Genomic DNA, 26,645 nt, shown 5'->3' with positions numbered 1-26,645 from the left:
ATGTGGTCATTTGTTATTCGTTTTGAACATCTGCTCATTTCAAAACGGCACAGAGACAGCATATTTAATGTTTTACCTCATCATCAATTGATTTTAGTTCATAAGAATGTGATGCCAGCAACATGTTTTAAACAAACTCAGGACAGTGGCAACAAAAGGCTGGGAAAGTCATGGGATGCTCAGTAATTTACAGGCAAGGGCGGGGCGATGTTCATTACTTTTGAAACATGATTATGTAAAGATATTACTACATGGGCACAGGAACACTGATTGAATTCAGTTTTTAACACACATTTAACACGACTTTTTTAGGATCAGGCTTGTACTAGAAATGTATCTTGTATGTTGTGCTTTTCTGTTACTCTCGCGTTGTGGTTTGTGTTTCCCTGGGTTTATGATGGGGCTGAGTTCTTAAGAGGTTATTTCGGGATAGAACATAACAAGCATTACTTTATTCACTCACGGGGATTGACTAAATAATCTCAAATGAACAGTTTCGTTTATTTGGTTTACGTTGCAACGGTCACCCAAGTGCAAAGGAAACAGATTCCGAGCCTTCGTATTGTTCATTGGTTCATTAGGTCTGTTTTTGAGTTTTGTTTTTTTCTCTCTTAACTATCTTACTTTTTGTAAAAAATTTAAAAAAATATATTGTCATGTTTTTTTTTTTGGCATCAAAAAATGCCACCTTGGCTCGGTTCCTATATCGTGACTTGGGTGAAGAATCGATGAAAGCTTGTTCCTGTGAGCCCTGTTGTGTGTGACTTCACATCCACGCTTATGCTACTTGCAGTCCTGCTCCTGAGGACTGGGGAAATCTTAAAACTAATCACGATTTACATCAGCCGCATTAGACGAGGAGATGATGAAGGTTTTCAGATGAAAGGAGAAGAAACTCATCTCAAATGTGTAACCACTGGCTCACATATCATTATGTAATGGGCAACTCAACACATTTCAATAAGTTGGGGACTGGTCGAAATCAACAGATTTGGGAGATAATGCAAGTGATTGACCTCAGTAAGGGTAATCTTTTAATGCTCAATAATCAAAAATAAAACACTGAATAGATATTTTTTGTATATTAGTCTCTTTTTGGTGCATACTGTGTAACACAGGCCATGATATTGTCTGACAGTAAAGCCAGACTTTTCTGAAATAATAATTTGTTTATCTTATTATGTCAATGTATGGAGACATCCTCCACTTGTCTTTCCTTACTCAAAGTGAAAACAAAGACAGGCAAAGAAACCAAACAGCTTAAAAATGACGTCGAGCATTTACTCTTTAAAGTAAAAAAAAAAAAAAAAAAGATCCTTTCAGGGGTACTTACATATGAAACTCCGAGTTTTACAGCATAATTTCCAGAGTTGAGTTCTTCGGGTTGTAGAAGAAGCAGCAGCCAAATTCTCCGTGCAAAATCCATGTCTCCCCCTCTCAAGGTTCAGTCTTCATGATGGACCAAGAACTCCCATCCAGCGGGCAGGACAGAGGCGGGGGGGAAAAAAAAGTGGGTCTCCTCAACACAATCCAAAAGTTTAGCGGTCAAAAGTTACTTCTACACTAGCTGCCTGTTGCCTCGACGCCTTAGAGCGGGCATTTCGGACGATGTCACAAGTTGTCCTCTGGTCCTTCCATCCGACTGGCTCTTCCGTAGTCATCCCACGGTGGACAGGTCCCGGAGCCGCCGCCGAGCTGCGGAGAGGATGCTGCGCTGTCTTCAGCAGCGGCGCGCCTCGGTTTGCCCTTGAGCAAGAGGACGAGGGAGGGAGGATGCTGCCGGAGCGCAGAGGATTACCCCTCCTATAGCTGCCCTGTGTCACACTCACACACTACACAGGATGAACGTTTATCCACAATATAGAACACGGTGAGGATAGGAGAGGAACCTGGTGTTTACCCAGCATTCTCTGCGGGGAGGTCTTGACCCTAATTTAGGCTGTGAAGTGGCACAAAATAGGCTTCTGCTCCTCTTCAGTGATGTTGGCGTGACTTGACGTCTGCATGAAGTGTTGAGGATGAACAATGTGAACTTGTTTGGAGTTTAATAACAGGGCAGTACTTTTAATGATGGAGTTAGGCCACATTTGACCACATTGACATTGCAGTTTGCAGGCAGAGCAATATTCGTTTTAATTTCTGCCATTCATATAGAGAGGAATCACTGAAGTCCCCCGCTGTGGACTCCGAACCTGTTGCACTTAAATGAGCCCTAAAAGGACGCGGTTTAATACAAGCTGCCGGCAATTTTATTGAGTGTTCCCAAAGGGCCGAGGGACGGTGGGTGTGGAGTATTTAGCGGTCAAGTCTGCGCACAGTGGTGGTGTGCTATTGCGCCCCCCAGTGGCCGATTATTGACTTTTGTAAGAATGGGCTGGGCTTGGAGTGGATTTTTGCTGAATGACAGGGCTGCACCACATATCTCATAATAATGCACTGGGGCTGTTTTTATTCGCATTTTATTCGGCTAAAACACAAACGCCTATTGTCTCGTTTTGTAATGCTGACATGCAAAATGTTATTAAGATCCCAAGTTCCCTTAAGTGACCGACTACCTGTGCGGATGATGAAAAAAAAAAAATAATAACTGGGGATCCTTCATATTAGCGATTCATTTTAGGCCTGCATTATTTCTTGAAACATCTGGCAGAGTCAAACGGGATGATGGGCCCCCACATTGGGAGTTCACCGCTGCCAAATGGTTTAAAGACCTGCTCTGTGTTTACTTGTTTGTGTCTGATGTGTGTGTATGTGTGACACAAGAAGTGCCCTGATGGTATTTTGTAAATCTGACAGTGTCTGTCTGTATGTTAAATTTTTTTGTACCTAAACATTGTAAAACATCTGTTGGCAGGAGGTTGCCCACTAAAGGCAAACTCCACACTTTGATGATTTCAGTGTTTAAATTGAGATGCCTTCTTTCATTTTGTGCATTTCTCTGGTCTCCCATGCTCTCATCCTTGTTATTGTAAATTGTCAAATCCTCTGGGATACAGTCCATTGCACAGTGAAACTGGAGGACACTGTCAAAACCACATTACCCATAAAGCCCAGGTGCATATGTTGCCTATTTTTCCGGATGTAGCATCACATGAATTGACTGTCAACATGCAAGATGGCCACGCATCACAGGCAAAATGCTGCTGGGCGGAGAAAAGTACAGGTAAATTACAGTAGTTGCATTACTGCAAAGTGTCTGTCAGCTGCCACGTTAGAGTCCTCGGCTCTCAAAAGTGCTTGACGGATACTTCACGGACAGTAATAACCGCCCGCAGACGGCAGAGTTGCTGTTATGAGTCATGACTCAAGCCGGCTAATCGAGCTAGCTAAACTCACGTTAGCTACATGTTAGCGTCTTCTGCTAACGCTGGCGACAAAATCATTACATGCTTTTCTAAACAGTTATCACATAAGTGCTTTTTGCATACGTTAAAACACAACTACCCAGTTCGCCAGTTAGCACAAATATTTCATGCGCTGTTTTAGAAGCATTTTTATGCTAGCACGGCGTTGATGGTAGCTAAGCTACACTGGATTTGGGCTCGGTCTATTTGCTGGGAAAACGTACGCGTCTCGTTGATTCTGTAGTGCAGTCTACCAGTATACATTAATACGAAAAGAAAGCATGATATAACTACTGAATTTGACCATGCTTAATATCACCCAACCGGAAACTATTTCCCAAAATATGTGTCATTTAGTTAGAAATTATTTTAAATCGACTCTGCGTGTCCTTTCAACGTAAGTGCATGAAACTTAACCGTTAGCTGCGAAATGTGCCGTAGGAAGTGGGTGTGTTGTGGGGGTAAAAAAACAGATGTGTTCGAGATAAGACCCTGACCTCACCTCTCACTCTCTCCTGTGTGTTTCAGGTGTCCTATGTCATTAGAGATGAGGTGGAGAAGTACAATCGAAACGGGGTGAATGCACTCCAGTTAGACCCTGCGCTGAACCGGCTCTTCACTGCTGGACGAGACTCGATCATCCGGATATGGAGCGTCTACCAGCACAAAGTAGAGCTTCTTAGATTCTTCATTTATATTGAAATGTTATACTCCCGATATGGTTGTGCAGCTGCATTATCATAGGGATAATTTTCTATTATATACACCTGTGGATTTGTCTTAATTTATCTCTTCTGTGACTGCAGCAGGACCCATACATTGCCTCGATGGAGCATCACACAGACTGGGTTAATGACATAGTTCTCTGTTGCAATGGAAAAACATGTAAGTTTAATTACTGATAGCTTTTGTTATTCAGGGTTAAAGCATTGTTCAGCCTGTGTACTGTTCTGGCCACCAGATCAGTTTGATGCACTTTTCACGGTCTTCCGTTTCAGTGATCTCTGCCTCATCAGACACGACAGTCAAAGTATGGAATGCGCACAAAGGATTTTGTATGTCGACGTTACGAACACACAAGGACTACGTGAAAGCTCTGGCCTATGCAAAGGACAAGGAGCTTGTGGCATCCGCAGGTCTGGACCGGCAGATCTTTCTTTGGGATGTGAACACACTAACGGCACTCACTGCTTCCAACAACACTGTCACCAGTAAGTATTGTTTGTTTCTGCTTGCCCATTTATGGTCCCTATATCATGTGTTTCTGATTATTGTTCATTTACACTGACTATTGTTCTGTAATAACTGATATGTTTCTCTGGAATATATTCTGCGCCTATAGACTCATTATTTGTCTCCCCTAATAGCTTCGTCTCTGAGTGGGAACAAGGACTCTATCTACAGTCTGGCTATGAACCAGATGGGCACAGTCATCGTATCTGGATCCACAGAAAAGGTTTGGTTGGCACACACGCATATATGCACACTATTAGTTCAAATACACTCGATGAAAAGGACACCTGTAATATATTAACACTTTATCTGGGGTGTTTATTTATCTTGCAGCTTGACTGAGTATGTCCTTAGGTAGTACATATTACAGAAAATAACAAAACCTTGAATTATCGGGGAGTTTTGTGTCTTAGTTTGATTTCTGCATATTGTCTGGATTTCACAAAAGTCCCTTTAACACAGCCTGTTCAAGGCAGAAATGTTACGCCCTTACTCTGCTAGCCTTGTGGATATAATTTACAAATAATGGAATGCTAGACAGTCAGTATGTTTACATGCACAGCTTAGTTGGATTACAGCCATAGTTTGACTAAGCTACTCAATCAGACAACTGTAATTGTCCAAGTATATATGCCGGTGAGAAAATCGAATTATTGGCCGAAGCATGTCATACCAGTACATTAGGTGGCGCTGTACCCATTTCAACTAGTGGTAATAGAGCCACCTCCGGCTGACCTCTTCACATCACCAGCAACAACAAACTCCTCCTCCGCATTCGAGAAATATGGCGTACGAAGAGCGAGATGAAGCTACATCTTTGTACATTTCGTATATGTTGTACATGATATATACTCAAACTAGATGCACAATGGTGCTCTTGCTTGCAGTTATTTCGCCATCCCTCTATTTCTGGCTCACGGCACACAAAAACAAACACAAAATCTGAATCCAATTTGATGGAACATATGCATGCTCGAGTAATGCGACTATCAATTGAATAATCTAGGCGTTTTAATCCGACTGTGAGAAATTCGACCCGGTCCGATTTTAGTCAGATTAAGGTGTATACATGCATCTTAAAAATCCGATCACTTTAAGCCGACTGTGGAGGTACTAACAAGGACGAATGGACGTCTGTACAAAAAAGGTTGTTAGGTTTAGTGTATAAAAGCAAAAATGGCATATTGATGGGTCTTCTTTACTGCAGTATTGCAGGATATGAAGAGCCAAATATTACGGATTATAATGAGATGAAGCCAGTGTTATTGCCAGTTTTGGGAAGAATTTGGCATGGCAAAGTGCTCCTTAGATTCGCCAAAGTGAGAAAATGACACATACAAGTCGTTAAGGTTGGGTATGTGACTTTAATCCTTTAATGACACCAACTAAATTGCCTCAATATTATTGAATATCTAAAAATGTCTTGTCATTTGATTCCCAATTTCAGTATCTTTCAAATGAGTTCATCTCATCAGTGTGAGCAAGCCAATAAGCCTGTGTTCCTGCTGTGCCAAGATCTAACAATGCTGGTGATTGGCTTCAGGAAATGGGTAACGCCCAGAGATGGGGGCTCACCACTCCTTGTGTGATGTAATCTCTCGTTAAAAAAAAATTCATAAAACTGGTATTGAAAAAGAAACACTCAAGAACTTGTATTTAAGTCAGGGTATTAGTGTCGGTACCGGTATCGCACCTTTTTCAAATGATACCCAGTTCCACAAGTTTTCTCCTTTTTCCCCTCCTCTCTGAGATTTTCATAAGTTCCTGGATGCTGTGAGAACAATAATTAGATGACATAACAAGTCATGTTAACTGGGGTTACAAGAGGTGTTCAGTCCCTTTTAAAACCATATAAATGCTTTGCTTAAAGTATTACCATGCCTTGTTTAGTCCCTGTAATCCTTGTATTAGTGTGCATTTGAATTTATTACAGATCTGCCCATTTACATGTCCTCCCTTTTTTATGACTTCTTCAGGTTCTGCGAGTGTGGGATCCTCGGACATGTGCAAAACTGATGAAGCTAAAGGGTCACACAGACAATGTCAAGTCATTGCTGCTGAATCGAGATGGCACTCAGGTGAGATTACAAATCTCAAATATACTGCAGTGGCCACTGCTAAACAGGAATTTACAAATCTGAACTTGCTGTCCTTCTCCAGTGTCTGTCAGGCAGTTCAGACGGGACCATCCGCCTGTGGTCACTCGGCCAGCAGAGGTGTATTGCCACCTACCGGGTGCACGATGAAGGGGTTTGGGCCCTGCAGGTCAATGAGGCCTTCACACACGTCTATTCTGGAGGGAGAGACAAGAAGATCTACTGCACTGACCTGCGTAACCCAGACATCCGTGTTCTCATCTGTGAGGAGAAGGCTCCGGTGCTCAAAGTAAGAAGCTAATATAATGAACAAGTTTAAAAAGAACAATTTCTCCATGTTTTGTTGTCTGTACATTGACTATTGATTCTAAGTGTTGTCACTTTATGGTGTAGATGTCAATACTGGGTGTACTTATTTAAGTTATTTAAGAGTTAAGTCATTTTTTAATTTCACATGCATGAGTCTTTTGTTTTGTTTCCTTTGAGCAGTGATGGTGCTTATTATAATAAAAGTTGTACTTTATTGTATTTCTTAAAAAAAACAAACAAACAAAAAAAACTTTTAAATAATGACCCAGTACTCTTCAGTGATTTTGGTGCTTATAGCAAAACATGTGCATTCATTCAAACTTTTGCCATCTTTCTCTTTTGCTCAGATGGAACTGGACAGATCTGCTGACCCACCTCCAGCAATCTGGGTCTCCACCACCAAGTCATCCGTTAATAAATGGGTAAGCATGCGTGACACCTCTGAGATCACCGCTCGACTGTCAACATGATGAGTCCGGGAAACAGTGTAGATGGAGACTTGTGCGAGTGGCCACGCCTAATGCTATTCAGCTGTAATCCTCCTGTAATTTGTCTAAGAAATTAAAGCAGCTTTGTGATAGTGTGGGTGATACACAAGAGATAATTGCATTACATTAATCACAGCTGTTGCTGAAAGGAAGAGTGATAACATGATTTTTAAAATCCAGCATAATCTGCAATGATTATTATTTCCTGTGTGTGCAGTCTCTAAAGGGAATGCACAACTTCAGATCATCAGGGGAGTATGACAATGACTGCACGACCCCTCTGACACCACTGTGCACTCAGCCAGAGCAAGTCATCAAGGGTAAACGTTTAAATTTATCTAAAACAACCCAATCTTCTGCTTCATCTTCTATGGCATTTTATAAAACATAATTCTGTGTTGTGTTTGCAGGAGGAGCCAGTATCATCCAGTGCCACATTCTGAATGACAAAAGACACATACTCACCAAAGACACCAACAACAATGTGGCTTTTTGGGACGTCTTGAAGGTAAACCCAGAATTGTATTTATTTTTAGGTATGTTACAGTGAGATTGCATCTGCCATTTTTTGTAAAGCCATGTTGATTCTTTTAGTCAGAATGATGCTCTAACAAGTCACACCACAGCAAATACAGATGAGGATCATCAGTGTTATACTTAATCAGGGTTTGCTGTGGAAAATGACATCATTGTTTCCCTATAAACCTCACTTTCACATCTCCATTTTAGAATGAATGAATAACTGAATGAACAAGTTCATGATTTGTTCTGTTGCTGGAAGTTGTTGTCTATGAGAGTCTCAGTGTTGTGTGCAGTAATCGACTTTGATCTGTGTCTCAAACGATGCTGTGCTGGGTCGTTGAACTTGAGAAAGTTTAATGTTTAAGAAGGTGGGGAACTCTGTTCTCACTGAATGCGGGTGCATGATGCAGCAGCCAGGGTGAGACCGGCAGCGCTGGGAGTTTATAGTCTCCAAAAGAGCGGTGCATCAGACACGGCGCATCACCCTCCGACCCTCAAGTGAGGTTGCGGGCGAGGTGCTTCTAGCTGCAGGTGGCGGGGACCGAGCGGCGTCTGGCAAGGGACACTGGGTGTTTGGGGGCCGCTGCTTGCCTGAATCAATTCAGAGGATTTTCTGAACCGATATTAAATTGGGAAAAAATATATTGCAATGCATTGATGAATTGATTTTAGTTTTACCCACCTCTAACCTTCAGGCTTGCAAGGGTGAAGACTTGGGGAAAGTGGAGTTTGACGAAGAGATTAAAAAGCGCTTCAAGATGGTTTATGTGCCAAACTGGTTCTCTGTAGATCTGAAAACTGGGGTGAGTCCAAACCTGAAAACACAAGAACTTCTCATCCATCAGCTGCTGGCAGTTGGTTAGTAGTCTCATCATTCTTCTTCTCTTTTTGAATAGATGCTCACCATCACATTGGATGAGAGTGACTGCTTTGCTGCCTGGGTGTCTGCAAAGGATGCTGGGTTTTCAAGCTCTGATGGGTCCGACCCAAAGTGTAAGATATCTGACCCATTTCATATTAAAGAAAAAAAAAGACTATCTTTCACAACTGCTAACTTGCTAACTTCATCTCTGCAGTAAACCTGGGTGGACTGCTGCTCCAGGCTCTGCTGGAGTTCTGGCCCAGAACTCGCATCAACCCCATGGACGAGGAAGAGAACGAGGTGAACCATGGTAAGAACCAGCTACTGCTATGTCCTTATGAAACTTGTCTGATTTACCAGTCAAGACTGTTGGGATAGATCCTGTCATTGGGTGCCTGTTCCCACCATTCTTCCGCTATCCGCTAACCGAAACACTTACCTATTAGTGTTCCCTGACACTATTTTGAAAGGGCATCATCGCATCTGGGGTCAAGAGCTGCTAATTGATGTACCCAGACTTTTCTCCAGCACTGACACAATGCTGGGGAGATAGGTCTGGCTTCGCAAGGCTTTTAAGAAACTAAATCAAGCAAACCTCTACAGTAATGCTCTGGGAACTTCAATGTTTGTATCCATCGCTCCACTTGACATCATTTCCTGCTGTTGTAGATGAGTGCTGGGTGTGTAAAGCGCCATTCATTGTGTTTCAGTCTTACAATTACGATTGTGTTCTTGTGCCCTCAGTGAACGGAGAGCAGGAGAACAGGGTCCAGAAGGGAAATGGATATTTCCAAGTGCCACCACACACGCCAGTCATCTTTGGGGAAGCAGGAGGCAGAACTCTATTTAGGTAATGATTCACTGACAGCCATATCATTGCAGGTTAAATATAAATTGAGAGTGCTGTGGTGAGCCTAGTAATTTAATTTATGAGTGTAAAAAACACGCATGTTATTGGTTGAATGATTTATTGCATCTCTGAATTGCTCCTGTGTTTTGTGTTGCAGGTTGCTATGTAGAGATTCAGGTGGAGAGACTGAGTCCATGCTGCTGAATGAGACAGTCCCACAGTGGGTTATTGATATAACTGTAGATGTGAGTACAATTCCATCTTAATTTTACAATAATCAATTAAGATGTAGTCAAATTGACCACATCTGAAATAAACTAAAATTTCCAATTTGGAAGATCATGTGAGTGTTTGTGATAACCTACATTTGTTACTTGCGTATATTTAAGCTTTTTTTACTTGGAGAAGCAAACAAAATACATTTTTGTCAATGTGACATTGGTGGTTTTGAACCCATTCTCACTGACTTTTACCAAACTATCAGTTTGCCATCTTGTACCTTAACATAGGAAATCATGAATGCTTCTGTTGCTAAGCATCAGTCTGCTCTTTCCTGTTGATAAAGATGATATTTATTATTGAGTCAGCTGAGCCTCTGTAATTAATATACCTAAAACACCCAGATTTTTGGGCCCAGGAATTACTTTTCAATGAATTTAAGATTACTTATTCCCATGGCGGCATTTCCACTGCCTTCTTAAGACCTGCGAAAATGAGACAAATTAATCAGCTGATACATGAATAAGTGACGGCTGTTTTTACACGTCACTGTTTTGCGAAGATTAACAATGATGACTGTCAGCCCATCTGCCATGTGCTTTAATCTGTTAATTCCATGTTGATGTATCAAAGCACAATCAACAAAAACCAACTGGCTTGTGGCTGCAGATTTTTAAAAATGTTTGTGGAAATACAGTGCTGCAAGTACTCGACTGCAAACCCCACCCACAAGGTTTCTGTACTTCTGGAGCAGGGACTTTTTGGGGGGTAAAAGGTGCTTTTTCAGTGTAAGAACACAATACAGGTACTTCTTAAGTACTTTATTAGACCTTGTACCGGCAGACATTTTGGCTTCATAGTCATAGTAGGTAAAGCACAGTTGTCACTAAGAACATCAATGATGGTTAAGATCTATCTAAGTGGGCCAGCATGAATAATACCACAACCCTGAAACCAGAGCTTCCCTTATCAGAATTATTATTATTATTATTATTATTATTATTATTATTATTTATCAATTGCACCTGTGCTTTTTTCCTACATAAACTCAGAGTTAAGATTTAAAGGACAATTTCACTGTATTTTTTAAAAATTATTTTGCATGTCTGTGATACATCATGTGCAGTCATGGTTTGATCCTCCCATTATTATTATTTTTTGATTCACATGTTTTATCTTTCCCCTTTTATTCCAGAAAAATATGCCCAAGTTCAACAAAATCCCATTCTACCTCCAGCCCCATTCTTCTTCCGGTGCAAAAACTCTCAAGAAGTGAGTTTCATGTGTACTCTTCATTGTATTTCCTTTGATTATGTGATGCTGCTGATCTGTGTTGCTGCCTGCCTATTGAGAGCTGATTTTACCTGCCGTGTGTTCTGCAGGGACCGCCTCTCGGCCAGTGACATGCTCCAGGTGAGGAAGGTGATGGAGCACGTCTACGAGAAGATCATCAACCTAGACAACGAGTCTCAGACCACCAGCTCGTCAGCCAACGATAAGCCTGGGGAGCAGGAGAAGGAGGAGGACATGGCGATGCTGGCTGAGGAGAAGATCGAACTAATGTGTCAAGACCAGGTGCGCATGCTGTCTTTGTTTGTACACTTTGAGTAAAGCTTGTTCATTCTCGGTCATTGTTCATTGAATTAATCTTTTACTCTTTTATCTTCTGACCAGGTTCTAGATCCCAACATGGACCTGCGAACAGTTAAACATTTTATCTGGAAGAGCGGAGGGGACTTGACGCTTCACTATAGGCAGAAGTCCACGTGAAAGTCACAATTTTTAAAACGGGACCTTTCGTCATTTGCCAATCACCACCCACCTCTGACATGTAGTACCCGAAAACCCCATTGTGAGGTCCAGAGTTGCAGCATCAATGAGAATCCAGTAAAATTTGTGAGGACGTGACTCACAGTGTATCATAGGGAACTGACCAGAACAGGCCGGAGCAGCCAAGAGACACCTGGGAAAAGAGTGGTCCGTAGTGTTTCTTTTCTCTTTCTTTTTTCTTTCTTACAGTTTGACAAGAATCAAGAGAATGGACTGTTTTCTCCAGCGCTCACCAATATCTTCGTTTTTTTTTTTTCTTCTTTTCTTTGACTGCTATGTTTATTCTTTCCTTCAGATTGGCATCTTTATTTTGAAGCGACTGAAGTTACAGTACATGTTTGTGTCCAAGAGTGTGTGTGTGTGCACATGGATGTAGTAGACTGTTTGTTTGTTCTAGTACATTCCAGAAACTGTCCTTGTTCTACAAACACTCCACACCTGTCTCAGCTGTATCACCAGTTTAGGAGTACACTTGGTCTCTGGGTAGCGTCACAGTCCTCCTCTGTTCTGTCGTCATCTTAACTTGAACTTAACCTCGGCTTAGACATCTAATTACTGCAGAGCTTGAACCTCATTGACAGAAGCACTTGTCTTTGTCATTTCTGTTTAGCTGTGCTGTTCTCAATGGACTGAATGTTCATTTGTTTTTGTAAATACATGTACAACATTTTTTGATTTAAGTGACTTTTGGTTTTGCAGCAGTTTTATTGTGTTGTTGTACAGCTTACTGAAAACAAACTGTTATATTTTCCAAATCCCTAGAGCACACATTCATGATCATGAAGGTAATTTGACTTGGATGTTAAAAATTGCATCTGTTGTATTCACTACAAGCCAGAATCTGCAGTTTAAGAATGTTAGTAGTCGTCCAAGTCATCTTAGCAATCGGGAAATTATATATTATAAGGTATGTATCTTTAACAATAACTTGTGCTTACTCGCTCTGTGCTTGGGTCATGAGCAGTGACTTTGATGACAGTGAGGGCTGTTCCAAATGTATATTTCATTTTAGATTCTATAGGAGTTCAATGAAACATGAATATAACTTGAAGGGGAATCTCATCCAAGAGAACATATAAATATTCAACCACTGTGGGAAATTCACCAAAGTGAAATAAATGGTAATACCCATTTCTCTCTTGGTGTCACCAAGCAGAACAACAGATCCTCTCATTGTAAATTTTCTGCCGTTACTTTTTGCCATGATGTGTGTTTAACGCCATAGTGAGGATGCATCGAGTGAGCTCTAATTGGCCAAAAAACACAATGGGTACCAAAATTGGGCCATAACACTGCAATATCCCTTGTTGTAATAATTTGTGAAATATGTATATTTTAGGCATTGGAAGAAATAAATTGGAATGGTTTAACAATTACAGATATGAGGATTACAAGTGGATGTTTGTTGAGTTGTAATGTGTTCAGCTGATGAGTGTGAAATAAGAAAAACAAGGGACAACTTTTTTTTTTTTTTTTTTTTTTTAGTCAAGTGATATGATTGTTTAACCATCGAAAGATTCGCCCGTTTCACATTCATCAAAAGACTCTCCACTCATTCCTAATAAAACATATGATTACTTGATAAAATATCTGCAAAAATACTTTTCCTTATTTTACATACTAGCACCCACTTTGACTGTGAAAAACATTAAGAAGCCCCCTAGAAAAAACAGAAAACAATTAACTCAACAGCAGCATCACTGTTGTCAGACTTCTTCCATACTCTATATGAAAGGTCTGTCATCTACTGGGTGTACACAGTGCTCGTCTACTGTTGCATAGATCACCAAAATTACAAAATAAGAGTTGAAGGAGACATAGGGACATAAATCTAAAAATACAGGCAGTAAAACTCTTTTCAAAAAGATCACAAACTGTATGGCTGAATACATAGTGTTTAAAGGGGCACTGAGTAGTAAAAAGAATAAATTCAGACTCAGGATTTTAGTATTGACAATATTAATGAGGTAACAATACAAATTTCTTTTTCCTTAACTGAATAAACAAGCTGTTCTCAACACTGTTGAAGTGAGAAAAGTGTTAGGGTCTGCCAAATGTAAACAAAGTAAAACTGGATAAAATTGTGTTACATTTAAAGGCAGGTTCTCCCCAGACGGTGGAACAACAGCGCTGCGCCGCTATACTGCTAGCTCAGCGCCACTATAGTCACTTTCAATGTTAGCTTTATAGCAGGTGTTTGTGGGCTGCCGCGGTCTTCTCGTAAAAAAAAAAGCCGTCCGTCCCCTGGTTGATGGTGTGCCACTACACTAACAATTCCTGGGGAGAACCCTGAAAGGTGTTCAGTTTAGGTATAAAATAAAATCAGTCGATGAAGGTCCTTCTCTTCTGATTGAAGTGTCTTTCCCAAAACTACATAGTGCACGTTTAAAACATACTGACCTTTTCAAAACTGATGTAAAAACTTGTACTGACTGGTTTCACACAGCACATGTCGACAAATAGTTCCCTCATAACATTAAAAACACTTAAAAATCCAATACACGGGTCATGTACTACAGTAAAAGTCCTCTATTTTTAAAAGCTGTATTGTGTGAACCATTATTTGCTGCCAACAGTCTGGCAGCTTAAAAAAATCTGATAGTGTTTCTGGATATTAAGGTGCAGCTGTGCTTTCCTGTAGTAAATGCATGTGTTTATCTTTGGAAGTGTTCAAGTATTCACTTTTGTGTTCCAAAGTCTCGTCACCCGTAAGATCTAATTTTGCACCAAGCACAGAAGCATCACATTAAAACCTTCTTGGCGTACAAATGAGCAGTAACTTTAAACTGACACATAAAACAAATTGGCTGTTCCTACAGACTGTACCTTAAAGTGTTTTCTTACTTATATGCTAATGCTTTAGCTGGTTTCTGTAGTGTAGCTAATCAGACAGCGTGTATTCCCTATCAACTATATTCTTTTCAAAAGCCCCAGTGATTGTCAACTTCACTTTGCATTTCTATGGCCTGATTCAAGCTTACTCAAGAGGCGTCTCTTCTGGTTCCTCCTCATCACTCTCATGGCTGCAGTGATGAGCATCAGCCACATCTAGAAGCTCGTCTGACTCCTCCACTGGCGCTGTTTCATCCTCGACGTCTGGCGCTGGTGAATCGTCCACCGTCACCTCATTCACAGCAGAGGATTGGAGGAGATCGACGGGAGATGGGGAGGGAGGGTCCTCCGCAGGAACAGAGGGTTCAGCAGGAGGCTCGGAGGACTCTACAAGGGGAGACAGTGCACCCATAGGTGGGGTTGGGCTGTTGATAGACTCACAGAGAGAGACGGGTTCATCTGTAGACTCTGTGAGCAGGTGAGATGGTTCAGCTGGTGGGATGCCTGAATCTGACAAAGTGTCATTGGAAGCCAGAGCTGAAGTGAGGTCAATGGCCGCCTGAGAGCTCAGCTCTTGTGGGTCAGTCTGGTTTTCTGTTGACGATGACAGCAGCACACTGTCCTCGAGCTCCTCTGTACGACAGGAAATACAAGCATAGTCATGTTCTTTCCAAAAAAATGTGGCAAGTATCTGTTAGGAACTGCTGCTGGTCCGTCCTACTTACCAACACCGGAGATTTCACCTTCCTTCTCCTCATGCATAGCCAGTGCGGTGTTGGTCATGTCGATGGACGACATGGACAGTTCGAGTCTGTCCACCAAATCTGCAGTGTCAGGGGTCATCACCGCCACTTCAGAGTCTGAGAAACCTTGAGGAGCAAACACAGGAGAGGAAGACTTTTATATATACAGTGAGATGCAAAAGGGCAGGGCAGAGCAGTATGGTCTCCAAATAAAGAAGCCATATTTTTAGTCAATATTGCGATAAACCAATCACAAATATCTCACTACTTAGAAATCTCCTCTAAGGCACTTCAGAAATACAATAACTGGGTGACAAAATCAACAATCACAATATATTTGACCAAATACCTTGATATTGATACAGAGTCTCAAATGATGATATTGATAGACTAGTGATGTCCATCCCCACCACAGAGACACAGATGTAGCATATCAACGTCCTCTAAAGCCGTATGGGTATTTGAACTGACCTGGGTCCATGACTCTCTGGATAGGTGGAGGTAGAGGAGCTTCCTGCAGGGCGACCTGCTCCAGGTCCAACACATCTTCACTTTGGCTTGAAGGTGCCATCAAAGGTGCCTGGAAAACAAACGGGAAAACAGCTGCTACTACCAATAATTTGATCTGATGTCACAGTACACTAAGTAAGTAAATAGCTACAATAGCAGCAACACAGACAAATGATAATGCTGAAAGAACTAGTTAATTAAAAGTGAAATTAATCATCAGTTGCAGCTGTTGTAGTAAAGTGGATTCAGGTTTACCTCTGTGAATCCGTGCGTTGGCAGCTCTGGAGACAGTTCCTCCTCAGGAACAGGGGTGGGAGGCTTTGCCGTCGATGCTTCAGGAAGTGCTGGGATCCGGTGCAAGTAGCCGTAACCAATGCCACAACCCAAACTACGAGCAAACATTTTGGGAATGCTTTGAGACCACTTATTAAACCATTTGTTCTTTTAAAAACATAAATGTATACTGTGTAATGTAAAAAGGCTTCATTGTAAATTACTTCAATGGTTGATCTATCTGAATAAATCAAACAACAGAAAACAGACCAGAAGAGAATTGATCTGTATGCACCTTTGTCTTTGTTTAGCATTTATCTCCAGTGACACCAAACACCGGCATTATGGACAAACTGTTTTGGTTTTCGTTGAAATGGAAAGGAGTGAATGTTATCTTGAATAGCCCGAACAGCCCAAAGGCAAAACAATTAACATACTAAGGGTGAAAAGCAGAGGTTTTCTCCAGTAAGTCACCCTGAATACTTTGTGTATTGTCACATACCTGCCCTCTCCACCCCACGCTCCATTTGGTGTGACCACCACCTCCCTGCAGGCGTCTGTTTGTGTGTTGTACACCAGCAGCTTCAGGGGCTTCCCTTCATGGGCCTCAATCAGCGAGAAGAAGTCTTCTGACTAGAAAATAAATAACTCGGACTGTAACTACAACTCATCTTCCAAAAATACTTCTAATTCAAAGACAGGAAGCCAAACGCTGACAATAAAGCATCTTACATCTTGCAGCACTTGATCTGCTCCAACAATGTAGTCACTGTGTGGCTGAAGCCCTGCCAGCGCAGCAGGTGAACTGGCTTCCACATCCTACAGGAATTGAATTGTTAGTAAACGAAAAGTAAATGTAGTGGGGTAAGGAGAAGTTCAAATCAGAGTTAGGTTATCTGCTTTGGTTTCCTTGTTACTGATGAAGAAGCTCACCAGAACATGCCAGACATTCTCATTGGCTCCTTGGTAGCTGCAGAAGCGAACACTGGCACCGAGCAGGCCCTGTCCTCCCCACATGTTACTGGGAACCACCTCCAGCTCACGAACTCGGGTGGTTTTCGTGCTGTACACCTCCATCTTCACCGCCCTCTCCATGTTGGCTTTCAGAAGCTCCTTGAGCAGCTCATTCTCCTCATTCTGGTGAACATCAATGAAAGGAGTCAAAACTGCGGGTATCTGTACTCTCTAACACTACTTATAATAGCCAACCATTGAACTTACTAGTCTTTTGTTGTCCAGAGACAGAATAAAGTCAAAGAAGGGCTGCAGTCCGGCCTCTTCCGCAGGGGAACTCGGCTGCACCTGCCAAAAACAACACCAGTATTTCTAATACTTGTGAAGCTTCATCCTTAGTTAGTGGCATCACGACATTAATCAGCTTCAACTATGGGTTATTGTTATCATTACAGATTAACGATTATTCAGTTAATAGTTGATAGAACCAAACAACCTTTAAAAAAATAATTCTTCTATAGTTAGCAACAGTAATATATACATATATATATATATATATATATATATATATATATATATATATATATATATATATATATATATTCAGTTACAATCATATTAATACATTAAACAAATCTTCCCATTTGAGAATCTTAAACCTAAAATGTCTCAGGCCGTTTTCCTTGAACTCTCTCGATCGATAAATCAGTTAATCGATTAATAATTTCTGCTCTAATACAATTTAATGTACAGTCATTCTATTTGTTGCAACACCGTGAAAATGTTGGAGTCAGGTGATTCATCTATTTCTGTTTTCTTCTCTTTAATCTGTCCGCATGCTGAACACCTTTACATTAACTGCTACCGGCGCTCATCTTGTATTCTAACTTTGTTAAATAACAATAATAATAATAATAATAATAATAATAATAATAATAATAATAATAATAATAATAAATAGCTCAGTGGATTCAGGACTGTTGTAAGTTTTGTTTGCGAAAAGTTACAAGCTTGAATTCACGCGTTATTTTTTAAATGAACAAATAAAGTTCCCCTCGCATTGTGTCACCTTTGAATAAAAAAGTAAACAGTGCCACCTCATCAGCTTTTACCGCCGGTGGGTTTGCATCAACTACTTAGCTAGCTGTCTGTGTTAGCATATAGTAACATCTCATCATAAGCTGCAGTACACGCTGTTCCAAATACAAAAAAAAAGCTGAATAATTCTTACGCCGTGCACATGGTATCCATAGGTTCCTCCTTCGGCCACTTCTGCACTCTGTGATAAACCCATTTCTGCAAGGACCTTTCAAATATTAGCTAATATTATTAGAAAATACCAAGAGTGTGAAATTTATTACGGTTGACAGTCCGCAGCCATCTTGTCTGCAGTCCAAAACTATCGAGCACCGCTGGTATCGAACGCAAACACGCATGCGCACATACACACGCTGGTGAAGCGGCTTCATCTCTGCTCATGAATAATTTAAAAATATTTATACTGATTTTAGGTTTGTTAATCAATTAAATCAATCAAGACAGAGTATCATAATATTCTGTGCAATGTTAGAAATAAAAAAAAAACTGAGTAAGTAAGTAAATTACAAATGTATTTTCATGTATGTAAGTTTGTACATATGTTTCATACATACATACGTTTGTATGTATGTTTCATGTAGTTTTTGATCAGGGTTTCAGTATTTTTTCAGGTATCAGAATCCATCTTTTTAAAATCTATTTCCATATAAAATACATTATTTAAAACATGCATTACTTGCAGCATGTAATCTGTAAATTAACTAGTAGCTAAAGTTGTCAAATAAATGTAGTTGTTTAAAAATTAAGATATTTGCCCAAAACATGTATAAGTAAAGTACTTGGGGTGCCATTTTATATATATATATATATATATATATATATATATATATATATATATATATATATATATATATATATATAGATAGATATATATATAGATATATAGATATATATATATATAGATATATAGATATATAGATATATATATATATAGATATATATATATAGATATATATATAGATATATAGATAGATAGATAGATATATATATACTTAGTTAAATCCTTATATGCATGCCGGCTCACTGTTAAAATAATTTTTGTGCATGATAACAGATGCCAACAGAAAAATAAATGTAAATATGTCCTCTTCTTGGCCCTGCACTATAAGAATCACAAATCACATTCCGTGATATTAAGACAAGACAATACACTGAAATGTATCTCCCATGAATAAATTCATTTGAAACTAGTGAATAAATAAATAAAAATGTTTATTTTACAGAAATATTCTAACCATATTTTTACTTATAGACCTATACAGGATAATCCATGATTAACTGGGCAGTTAAAAAAAATACAAATAAAACAACCCAGAGGTTGAAAATGTTATTTTTTCCATTACTGCATGTGTCAAAGTGGATTATCCTGCTTATACCATGGCCAGATTTAAAATAGGAAATTTGTGACCTTTAAAATAAAAATGACCAACACGATTTTCCAGACATTAGTTTTATCTTGCAAAGAGCAATGAAACTATGTGTCCTCCAACCAATCCAAATACTCTTGGTGGCCATGGTATAAGACATTAAATAACATGTCAGAGATCATTGTATAGGTTCAGGAAATACAAAAAAAGACATATATTAATTACTCAAGTGTAGTTTCTCTGAAACAAAGGCAAAATTATTTTGAGACAATAGAAAAATATACAGCTAAGAAAAAATATTTTACCAATCATTCTTTGTACATTGAAATAGTCTTAGAAATACATAAAAGCAGTGCTTTATACATTAAATTATCTTATACAGTTTATTGTTATGTCCAAGATTGCCTTAAATCAGCTATAAAAGTTGAATATCGTTGACTGCGTAACCCTGCTCTGGGCTCGATTCAGTCAGGCCGATCAGAGACTCCAGGAGGTAGGTGCTCGACTCGTACTGTGGCAGATCAACAGAGCTGAACAGCTGCATGTGGAAAAAGCTGTCCGAGGGTCTGTGTAGTTTGAAAGAGCTGTGCAGAGGTCCAGAGGTGTAGTCGCTGTCGAAGAACTCAAGGTCGGAGTCCGAGGAGAGACTCAGGTCCATGTACCTGCCTGAGGAGTAGTCCACGGTGGGGGAGGGGGTTTTGGGGAATCCCTCAAGAGAGTCATCATCAAACAAGTCTCTGGCTTGGTTTGCGTTCTCATCGAGGTAATCAGTCAGTGACGTCCTGCTCATATTGTCTGTGAATGTGTTGGTTGTCAGTGGTCCCATACTGTCAGTAGGTGTGCTGTTGCTGTGCTGCATCAGTGGTTCTCCTGTGTGCCCCAGCTGGCCGCACGCTGAGTAGCTATCATTGTCACAGATGTTGAGGGCACGTGACAAACCTCCATCAACCTCGGGAAGACTCTGACTCGCGTTAAGGCATCCTCCTGTGTCAGAGTCCGAGGAGGAACAAGAGGACTCGGTCATGTCGCTGCTGCAGCTGTTGTCCTCCACTACCAGCCGCTCTGGCGTGAAGTGAAAGGCAGGTGTGGCGGGCATGGTGAGAGGAAGACCGTCCTCCTCCATTGTGAACCCAAAGGGGCAGCTCTTGTCTTGTATGCTCTGCACTGTGTCGGCCTCATCCTGGTCCACGTACTCTTGAAGGTCCTCTGGAAGTCCTGATTGGTCCTCTTGGCTCAGTGTTTCATTTTGCAGTCGCCTCTCCAGGTCGAGTCTCATGGCAGTGTGGATGTAATGAGTCTGCACGCGTCTCGAGTTGAACTCAATGCGCCCCTGAGTGTTTCCACAGCCGTCCTTACTGCAACCACATGGGAAGTTTAAGCGGTCCACCTGTGTGTAAAAGACAGAAAAAAAGTCAAAATCAGTGCTGTGGGAACTATACAGAGCACTGATACCAGTGAAGCTCGATTTCGGACTGCAGACAAGATGGCCGCGGATTGTCAACTGTGATAATGCTCACACTTTTTGTTATTTTCTAATCTAGCTAATATTATTGATGATCTCTAAAAAATGATTGCCACTGATGCACGAAGGTTATTTGCAAGATTCCAATAAAGTAGTTCTTAGTATAAGTGTCCTACCTGACACTTGATGCCTGCCAGACTGCATGCGCAGGTCTCTGGCTCACAAAAACCTTGGCAGTCACATCCACAGGCCGCCCTGGACAGACGTAGGGCGTGAAGCTGCCTCTTCTCCTCCCGGTCTATGCGCTTCACCCCTGCTGCCTGCAGGAGAGCCTGCCGCTGCCTTGAGGAGTACGGCTGAAGGAAACATCCATCCTCCAGCTCGGCATCACTGATGTGGACGTCAGTGTCTCCACCTGGGATCTGATCCACGGTGAGCCGGTCTGCTTCTCTCTGGTCAATGGCCCCGCTGGTGATCAACTGGAATCGACACAACAGATAAGGTAAAATGACTGCAATGTATAGAGCAATGCGGACTAATCTAGAAATGAAGTGCACTCACTTTGTGTTTGAGCGCCTCGAGCCTCTCCTGTCTCAGTCTCTCTATGAGCCTCTCCCTGCGCCTGTGCTGTCGCTGCAAAGCGTGCTCTGCCACCGTGTAGCTTTGGAGGGTGCTGTGCCTCCGGGTCATGCCCAGGGTGGCGCCTCCATGGCTGGGCACACTGGTGAAGCCTTGGCAGCGTGGGAAACCGAACACCGTCACCTGGTCAAAGCGCACGGTGCTCTGAGTGCCTGCAAGCTTGGGCCTCTTCAGGATGGAGCAAACTGGTTGCGTTAGAGAAAGACACAACGAGAACAGCTATGAGCTCCAGTTTTACAGTGACCATATTCTACAATGACAGGTAGGACCTTAACAATGTACTGTGAGCACATGGGCATGTCTGTGAGAGCAGTCCAGTTCTAATGCCATATTTATCAAGTGTCCTAGAGTAATTGAACTTGTACTTTTTGGTCATTTGTGTCATTCGTGTAAAATGTGTCAAGATCTTTCCGTGTGATGAAGGAAAATGGGTAGCTGGCTTAAATTTATCCAAACGACGAATAAACAACGATGATGCGCTGCCACTGTCTTATACACCAAACCACAACAACCAGAAAAACTGCAATAGGTCATGGTAATCTTAACTCGCTAAATATTGTAAAAGAGTGACGCCACGCTCTCTCCTGGCAAAAGTCGATCGCCCAGCTGAATGTCAATGCAGGAAGCATAAATTAATCCATAGTCTCGAGTCCTACTTTGAGGTACTGTGGGAGTTATTTATTCTTAATTAAACTTAAAGTTTTCCTATGCTTTGTTCCAAATCGCACACTTTTTCTTTTTAGCTTTAATAAATACTGATGACTCATCAGTCTGCGCAGTCTGTCAGCAGCTCCGTTACTGTGATATATCTTCTGCTGCACTGAGGATTCTGGGTCAGAAAAGCCAGACAGGCGTGCTGGCTTGCATACTGCAAAATGCGACCAGATGCAGTACAACATCCTGGTATTTTTGACACACTGCATTTGACATACTATGTGCTGGGGAGACACTAAATCTTTTTCTGGCGCACTAAATGTAACGGTTCTATGAGTAATAAAACACAGGCCTGGAAACCCTATAAGTACAGGCCCAGAACTCTTTGTCTGCTTTGTCTTTTGCAGCTCTCTGAGTGGCCACTAGGTGACACACTACAGGTGCTTCACTGCAGTCACTTGGGTCAGAAGTTTAACGTACATGTGGACAGGAAATACCAAGTAATAGGTCCATGGCAACAGTGGACACAACAACAGTACAAAGAGCAGTGAAGTAAACCGGGGTTTGACAGCTGTTCTTTGAAGGTTTACCAGAACACAGTCTATGGGCTTATTCTACTGGTTTGATCTTCAGTATCAATCAGGTTAAAGTTTGGCTTGACAGTTTCACAGAATGATCTAACCTTCATACAGAACCAAAGCAGAAGTCTTGCTCCTACATTCAGTAAACAACTGAGACCAGCTGACTAAGCTCATCTCAGCTGCTCTGTGTGTCTCTAAAGCTCCACACTGGGGCACTGTTCGCACCATGACTCTATTGTGACTTGGTAATGGGCTCAGAATAACAAGCCTGAAGCTGTTACACATAAGGTTTTAGGCTGTATAACAACAACAACAAATGAGGAATACTTTGTCACTGTGTGGCCCTCTCTGCAGCTTTGTGTTATCTTAATAAGGCCATTAGATAGGACTTGTTTAAAGAGGCCTTCCTATTCAAATTGATTCCATAACATTCTATTGCTCAGGCAAATCATCACTCCACCCAACCACACAGACAGTCCAGAGGCGAGCCGTTCAGTGTGCAATATCAAGTACCGCCCTAAGGTTAGCGTCTTCATGCCAGTGCTGCTGCAGGCTGATAAGACACTCCTAAAAAACACTGATGGGAAAACGGACAGATAAAGAGGAGGCTTGCATTATTTGAAAGAGAGGAAGACACATTTGGCCGTGGGTTTGAACTTACTGGGTAAACTGGCGGGTGAAGACGGGCTGTGAGGTGTGAAGTCCTGGTTGTCAGAGGGGCTGCTCTCCCCATCGGACTCCCACTCTGAGGAGGCAGGGGAGGAGAGGGAGGACGGAGGAGAGGAGGAGGAGGAGGAGGAGGAGTCATCTACCTCCGTAAACTTTCTCTTCAGGATGCCCCTCATTGTTTGGCTGTGGTGGTTGACATACATTCTGCGTAAACACACACACAAAAAAAGGAAAACTGGTTCAAATACTTATCATACCATGGCGATAAATGCACAGTTCAGCACAGGAGGAGGCTGAAAACATATGCAATGTGTGGCTTTGTCCACACAGCAGCATTCCTAGCCCATGAACATGAAATGAGGCATTATGTAATGATTTATTAATGAGCTAACAATTCTCTAACAACCATGATGCGTTTCCTTGTAATTGTAAACATCTTTTGACAATGACATCTGGAGGAACGAGAGGTCTTTCCTGTAGGAAGCCGTCGCTCTGCCGGTCGAGCCGGTTTCAGGGCACAAGTTTGTCTAATTACATCTTGATAGTGATTATCCAGCAAACTGATGCTTCATAAGAGCACAAGTATGAACTGAAGTCCTACTTTTGCTCCCAGCCAGCTGAGCACTTGAGAGCGTTAGGAAAAAAAATAAAACAGCTCTTTTTCTTTTCCCCACAGAGTAATTAACATTCCAATGATTCCTCAAGTTTTTTGTGAAGAATACGTGGAAACGGACTGTCCAATGGCTGCCTGCTGAGGACCGGGGGGGGTTGTATTGGTTCAAGTGGCTGCTATTTTTGGATGTGAACATGGAAAAGAAATCCAAACATGAGTAATTTCAGGGTAACAAACCCTTAGCAGGGCTGTTTGAAGCTACTGAGTGGAAGAGAAAATGTTCTAATCGAGAGTGGTGTTGCTGTGTTGTTATTAATCTAGTCCAACATAGTAAGTTATATACGTCTCTGTGTGTCAACCTGGTGAATTGAAAAAAAAATATATTAATACCATGAAAGTTGAAGAAAACATCAAAAATTCACATTTGGGAAGCTGGAATCAGAGCATTTTAGTTCATTTTTTTCTTCAAGCGATGACTTTAAAAATCAAATATCCTAATTTTTGCTGGTTAATTTTCTAAACTAACTAAATCAACTAAACAATATAATTGTTTCAGCAATTGGCTTGGTCAAGATATTTTTTAAACTGCAGTAAGAATGATCCAAAGCCATCAAATCACTCAGGTTCACATCTAAGTCTTAAGTCTGTAAACGGAGTACAATCACATAAAACCTCTACCCTTCTTTCTGGCTCCAAACAAAATCAGACCTGTTTGACCTCAAGATCCATCATGGTTCAATAATAATAATAAGTGACATTAATACAAGCAGCTGACCAGGATTTAGACTGACCTCCCCTCAAATCCCAGAGAGGAGGGTAGGGAACGCTCAACCTCACTCGAGCCACGGAAAACAGTACAGCATGTGTGCTTTCTAAAAGACAGAGTGCACGGGCCAAAGAGTGACATTCCTCCTAGTGAGTAAAACACGATATAAACCACTGACCACCCTCTTCTCTGCCACTGCGATGCACTTATCCACACTTGCGCTGGAGCTGCAAGAAAAAAGGTTTCTGATTGTCTGTAGCAAGTAAACACACAATCTGTGTGTACGGCGTGTGTGCACTCTGAGTGAGGAACTTCCTGGATCCGTCAGAAAAAAAGAGGTGAAACAAGAGACAGATCCTTGTGCCATCACACTGTTTACACTGTACAGCCCTCTGCTGCATAGGGAAGGATTCAGCTCAGCTGGAAATTGTCTACATGGTGTTTAATATTTCTCAAATAAAAGGATCTAATTAATGCTGCATTGCAGCAGTAGTATTTTTGCTCTCCTCCCAGTTATGTCATATACATTACATCTGACAGTGTTGCATTTACTATCTGACAGTGTGCACAGAGCTTAGTGTCCATGTGGGTATCCACTGAGAGCACATCAATAATTTAAAGGTTCAAAGCAGCAGAGGCACACAGTCCACGTGCGCGTTCACGTGAAACAAGAAGCGCGTGTGTGTGTGTGTGTGTGTACTGTATTAATATACTACAGTAGATAAGAATAGATTGTAGGGCATTTTTACAGTGACGGCATCGGGGACAAACTACCATGACGCAGAACAACTTCACAATCACTTCCCCACTGCGTTCAAACACACTTTGCATCCCTCCAGGAATGTCGCGCGGATGTCATGGCAGGTTTTTCACTGGAGGGGAGTGCACGAGTCGTTTCCTGTTCGGACTAACAACAGTCATTAGGCTGCTGACCTCCTCACCCCTGGAGGAGACACACGGCGATCATGTCAGCCACAATGGCAACACCCCCCACCTCTCTCTCTGTCCGTGACAGACAGACACACCGACAGTCCCATTTAAACCACAGCGAAGTTCCTCTGCTGCTCCAGCCGCCGAGTAGAGTCCTTATCTTTGTGATGGGAACTTTGTTTAAACATTAGTACTAATTTTAGGCTCCCTGGAGCTTCGCGAAACAGAGCATTTACAGTGAAATTAACAGTCACGCTCGGGTAATTGCCCACATTACACCGAATTATAGGCTGCGTGATTCTAGATAAACGTAACTCGAAGTGATAAACAGAAATACGATAAGGTCACTTTGTGAACCACAGTAAATACGAACAGAAACCCCGTGGGCGCAATATTACATTGCCTTTTCGGTAGTTACTCACCAAGAAGTAAAAGGCAGCATAATAACAAACGAAGGCTGAAACTGACACGAAGTTGTGGCTCTTGTCCGCGGTCCAGCCAGCTGTGTGTGTCCCTCTGTTTATGTAAAGCTTCACAGTAGTACCAGTGCGAACATGAGAGGACTGGCTGGGAGCTCCCAGAGACACGACAGCCCGCAGCAAGATAGTGCAGCCTACTCAGTCTCCCACGCATGCGCACAACTGTCAGGATGGCTAGCAATTCCGAAGGAAAGGTCGAATATAAGCTATTAGAGGATTGACGGGTACATGATAGTCCACTTCACTAAAGCGTAACAATGCTTTTTTGCGATTAACGCTCTAATTAAACCTAGATTGAGATTGTGCTCAAAATCAGGTGAGT

At 41.6% G+C, this 26,645-nt stretch overlaps 4 protein-coding genes across 8 annotated transcripts in view; 1 reads left to right on the top strand and 3 right to left on the bottom strand.

Moving 5' to 3' along the window:
• LOC119010720 (sodium channel protein type 4 subunit alpha B-like) overlaps positions 1-3,977 on the bottom strand; it is a 46,321-nt gene extending 42,344 nt beyond the window's left edge. The window contains exons 1-2 of one of the 4 annotated variants that reach the window (XM_037083099.1): positions 3,847-3,975; positions 1,334-1,468 (exon numbers count right to left, since the gene is read on the bottom strand). The gene's annotated coding sequence lies outside the window, so the exon portion shown is untranslated. Of the gene's footprint in view, positions 1-1,333; positions 2,872-3,846 lie in introns of those variants that run through there. The other 3 variants (XM_037083098.1, XM_037083100.1, XM_037083097.1) reach the window with 3 other exon arrangements.
• On the top strand, positions 3,024-13,131 carry wdr48b (WD repeat domain 48b). Of its 2 annotated transcripts, none has more exons than XM_037083102.1 (18): positions 3,024-3,163; positions 3,873-4,013; positions 4,154-4,229; positions 4,343-4,555; positions 4,712-4,800; positions 6,554-6,655; positions 6,738-6,962; positions 7,330-7,404; positions 7,688-7,790; positions 7,881-7,978; positions 8,688-8,795; positions 8,889-8,985; positions 9,069-9,164; positions 9,599-9,704; positions 9,862-9,949; positions 11,119-11,195; positions 11,306-11,498; positions 11,598-13,131. In XM_037083102.1, exons 1-18 carry the CDS (start codon positions 3,116-3,118, stop codon positions 11,691-11,693), a joined length of 2,031 nt encoding a protein of 676 aa, XP_036938997.1. In that variant the 5' UTR covers positions 3,024-3,115; the 3' UTR covers positions 11,694-13,131. The 2 variants fall into 2 exon arrangements, with proteins under 2 accessions (XP_036938997.1, XP_036938996.1); XM_037083101.1 differs by having other exon boundaries at positions 4,151-4,229.
• A 59-nt stretch (positions 13,132-13,190) lies between these two features.
• On the bottom strand, positions 13,191-18,492 carry gorasp1a (golgi reassembly stacking protein 1a). The gene is made up of 9 exons (XM_037083104.1): positions 18,297-18,492; positions 17,333-17,413; positions 17,045-17,248; positions 16,844-16,930; positions 16,614-16,744; positions 16,094-16,226; positions 15,800-15,908; positions 15,311-15,454; positions 13,191-15,218 (listed from the first exon to the last, which is right to left on the bottom strand). The coding sequence occupies exons 1-9, from the start codon at positions 18,357-18,359 to the stop codon at positions 14,731-14,733; spliced, it is 1,440 nt and encodes a 479-aa protein (XP_036938999.1). The 5' UTR covers positions 18,360-18,492; the 3' UTR covers positions 13,191-14,730.
• An 864-nt stretch (positions 18,493-19,356) lies between these two features.
• Positions 19,357-26,448, bottom strand: LOC119010817 (cysteine/serine-rich nuclear protein 2-like). The gene is made up of 5 exons (XM_037083316.1): positions 26,267-26,448; positions 23,528-23,739; positions 21,554-21,816; positions 21,169-21,471; positions 19,357-20,917 (listed from the first exon to the last, which is right to left on the bottom strand). The coding sequence occupies exons 2-5, from the start codon at positions 23,736-23,738 to the stop codon at positions 19,946-19,948; spliced, it is 1,749 nt and encodes a 582-aa protein (XP_036939211.1). The 5' UTR covers position 23,739; positions 26,267-26,448; the 3' UTR covers positions 19,357-19,945.
• Positions 26,449-26,645: the final 197 nt, after the last annotated feature.

This window comes from Acanthopagrus latus, chromosome 21, assembly GCF_904848185.1.
Source record: "Acanthopagrus latus isolate v.2019 chromosome 21, fAcaLat1.1, whole genome shotgun sequence".
Lineage (NCBI taxonomy): Eukaryota > Metazoa > Chordata > Actinopteri > Spariformes > Sparidae > Acanthopagrus > Acanthopagrus latus.
This window is presented reverse-complemented; position numbering and strand designations above follow the sequence as displayed.

What these genes read in the sequence shown, in the direction of transcription:
- LOC119010817 (XM_037083316.1), bottom strand. Translation starts at nt 23,738, where the DNA reads ATGTATGTCAACCACCACAGCCAAACAATGAGGGGCATCCTGAAGAGA. An exon ending in TTCACCCGCCAGTTTACCCA is followed by an intron (nt 21,817 to 23,527) that starts GTAAGTTCAAAC and finishes TAACGCAACCAG; the next exon opens with TTTGCTCCATCCTGAAGAGG. An exon ending in TCGAGGCGCTCAAACACAAA is followed by an intron (nt 21,472 to 21,553) that starts GTGAGTGCACTT and finishes TGTCGATTCCAG; the next exon opens with TTGATCACCAGCGGGGCCAT.
- gorasp1a (XM_037083104.1), bottom strand. Translation starts at nt 18,359, where the DNA reads ATGGGTTTATCACAGAGTGCAGAAGTGGCCGAAGGAGGAACCTATGGA. An exon ending in AGAATGTCTGGCATGTTCTG is followed by an intron (nt 16,931 to 17,044) that starts GTGAGCTTCTTC and finishes CAATTCCTGTAG; the next exon opens with GATGTGGAAGCCAGTTCACC. An exon ending in CAACGCACGGATTCACAGAG is followed by an intron (nt 15,909 to 16,093) that starts GTAAACCTGAAT and finishes TTTGTTTTCCAG; the next exon opens with GCACCTTTGATGGCACCTTC.
- wdr48b (XM_037083101.1), top strand. Translation starts at nt 3,116, where the DNA reads ATGGCCACGCATCACAGGCAAAATGCTGCTGGGCGGAGAAAAGTACAG. An exon ending in AGTCATCCGTTAATAAATGG is followed by an intron (nt 7,405 to 7,687) that starts GTAAGCATGCGT and finishes CTGTGTGTGCAG; the next exon opens with TCTCTAAAGGGAATGCACAA. An exon ending in TTATTGATATAACTGTAGAT is followed by an intron (nt 9,950 to 11,118) that starts GTGAGTACAATT and finishes CTTTTATTCCAG; the next exon opens with AAAAATATGCCCAAGTTCAA.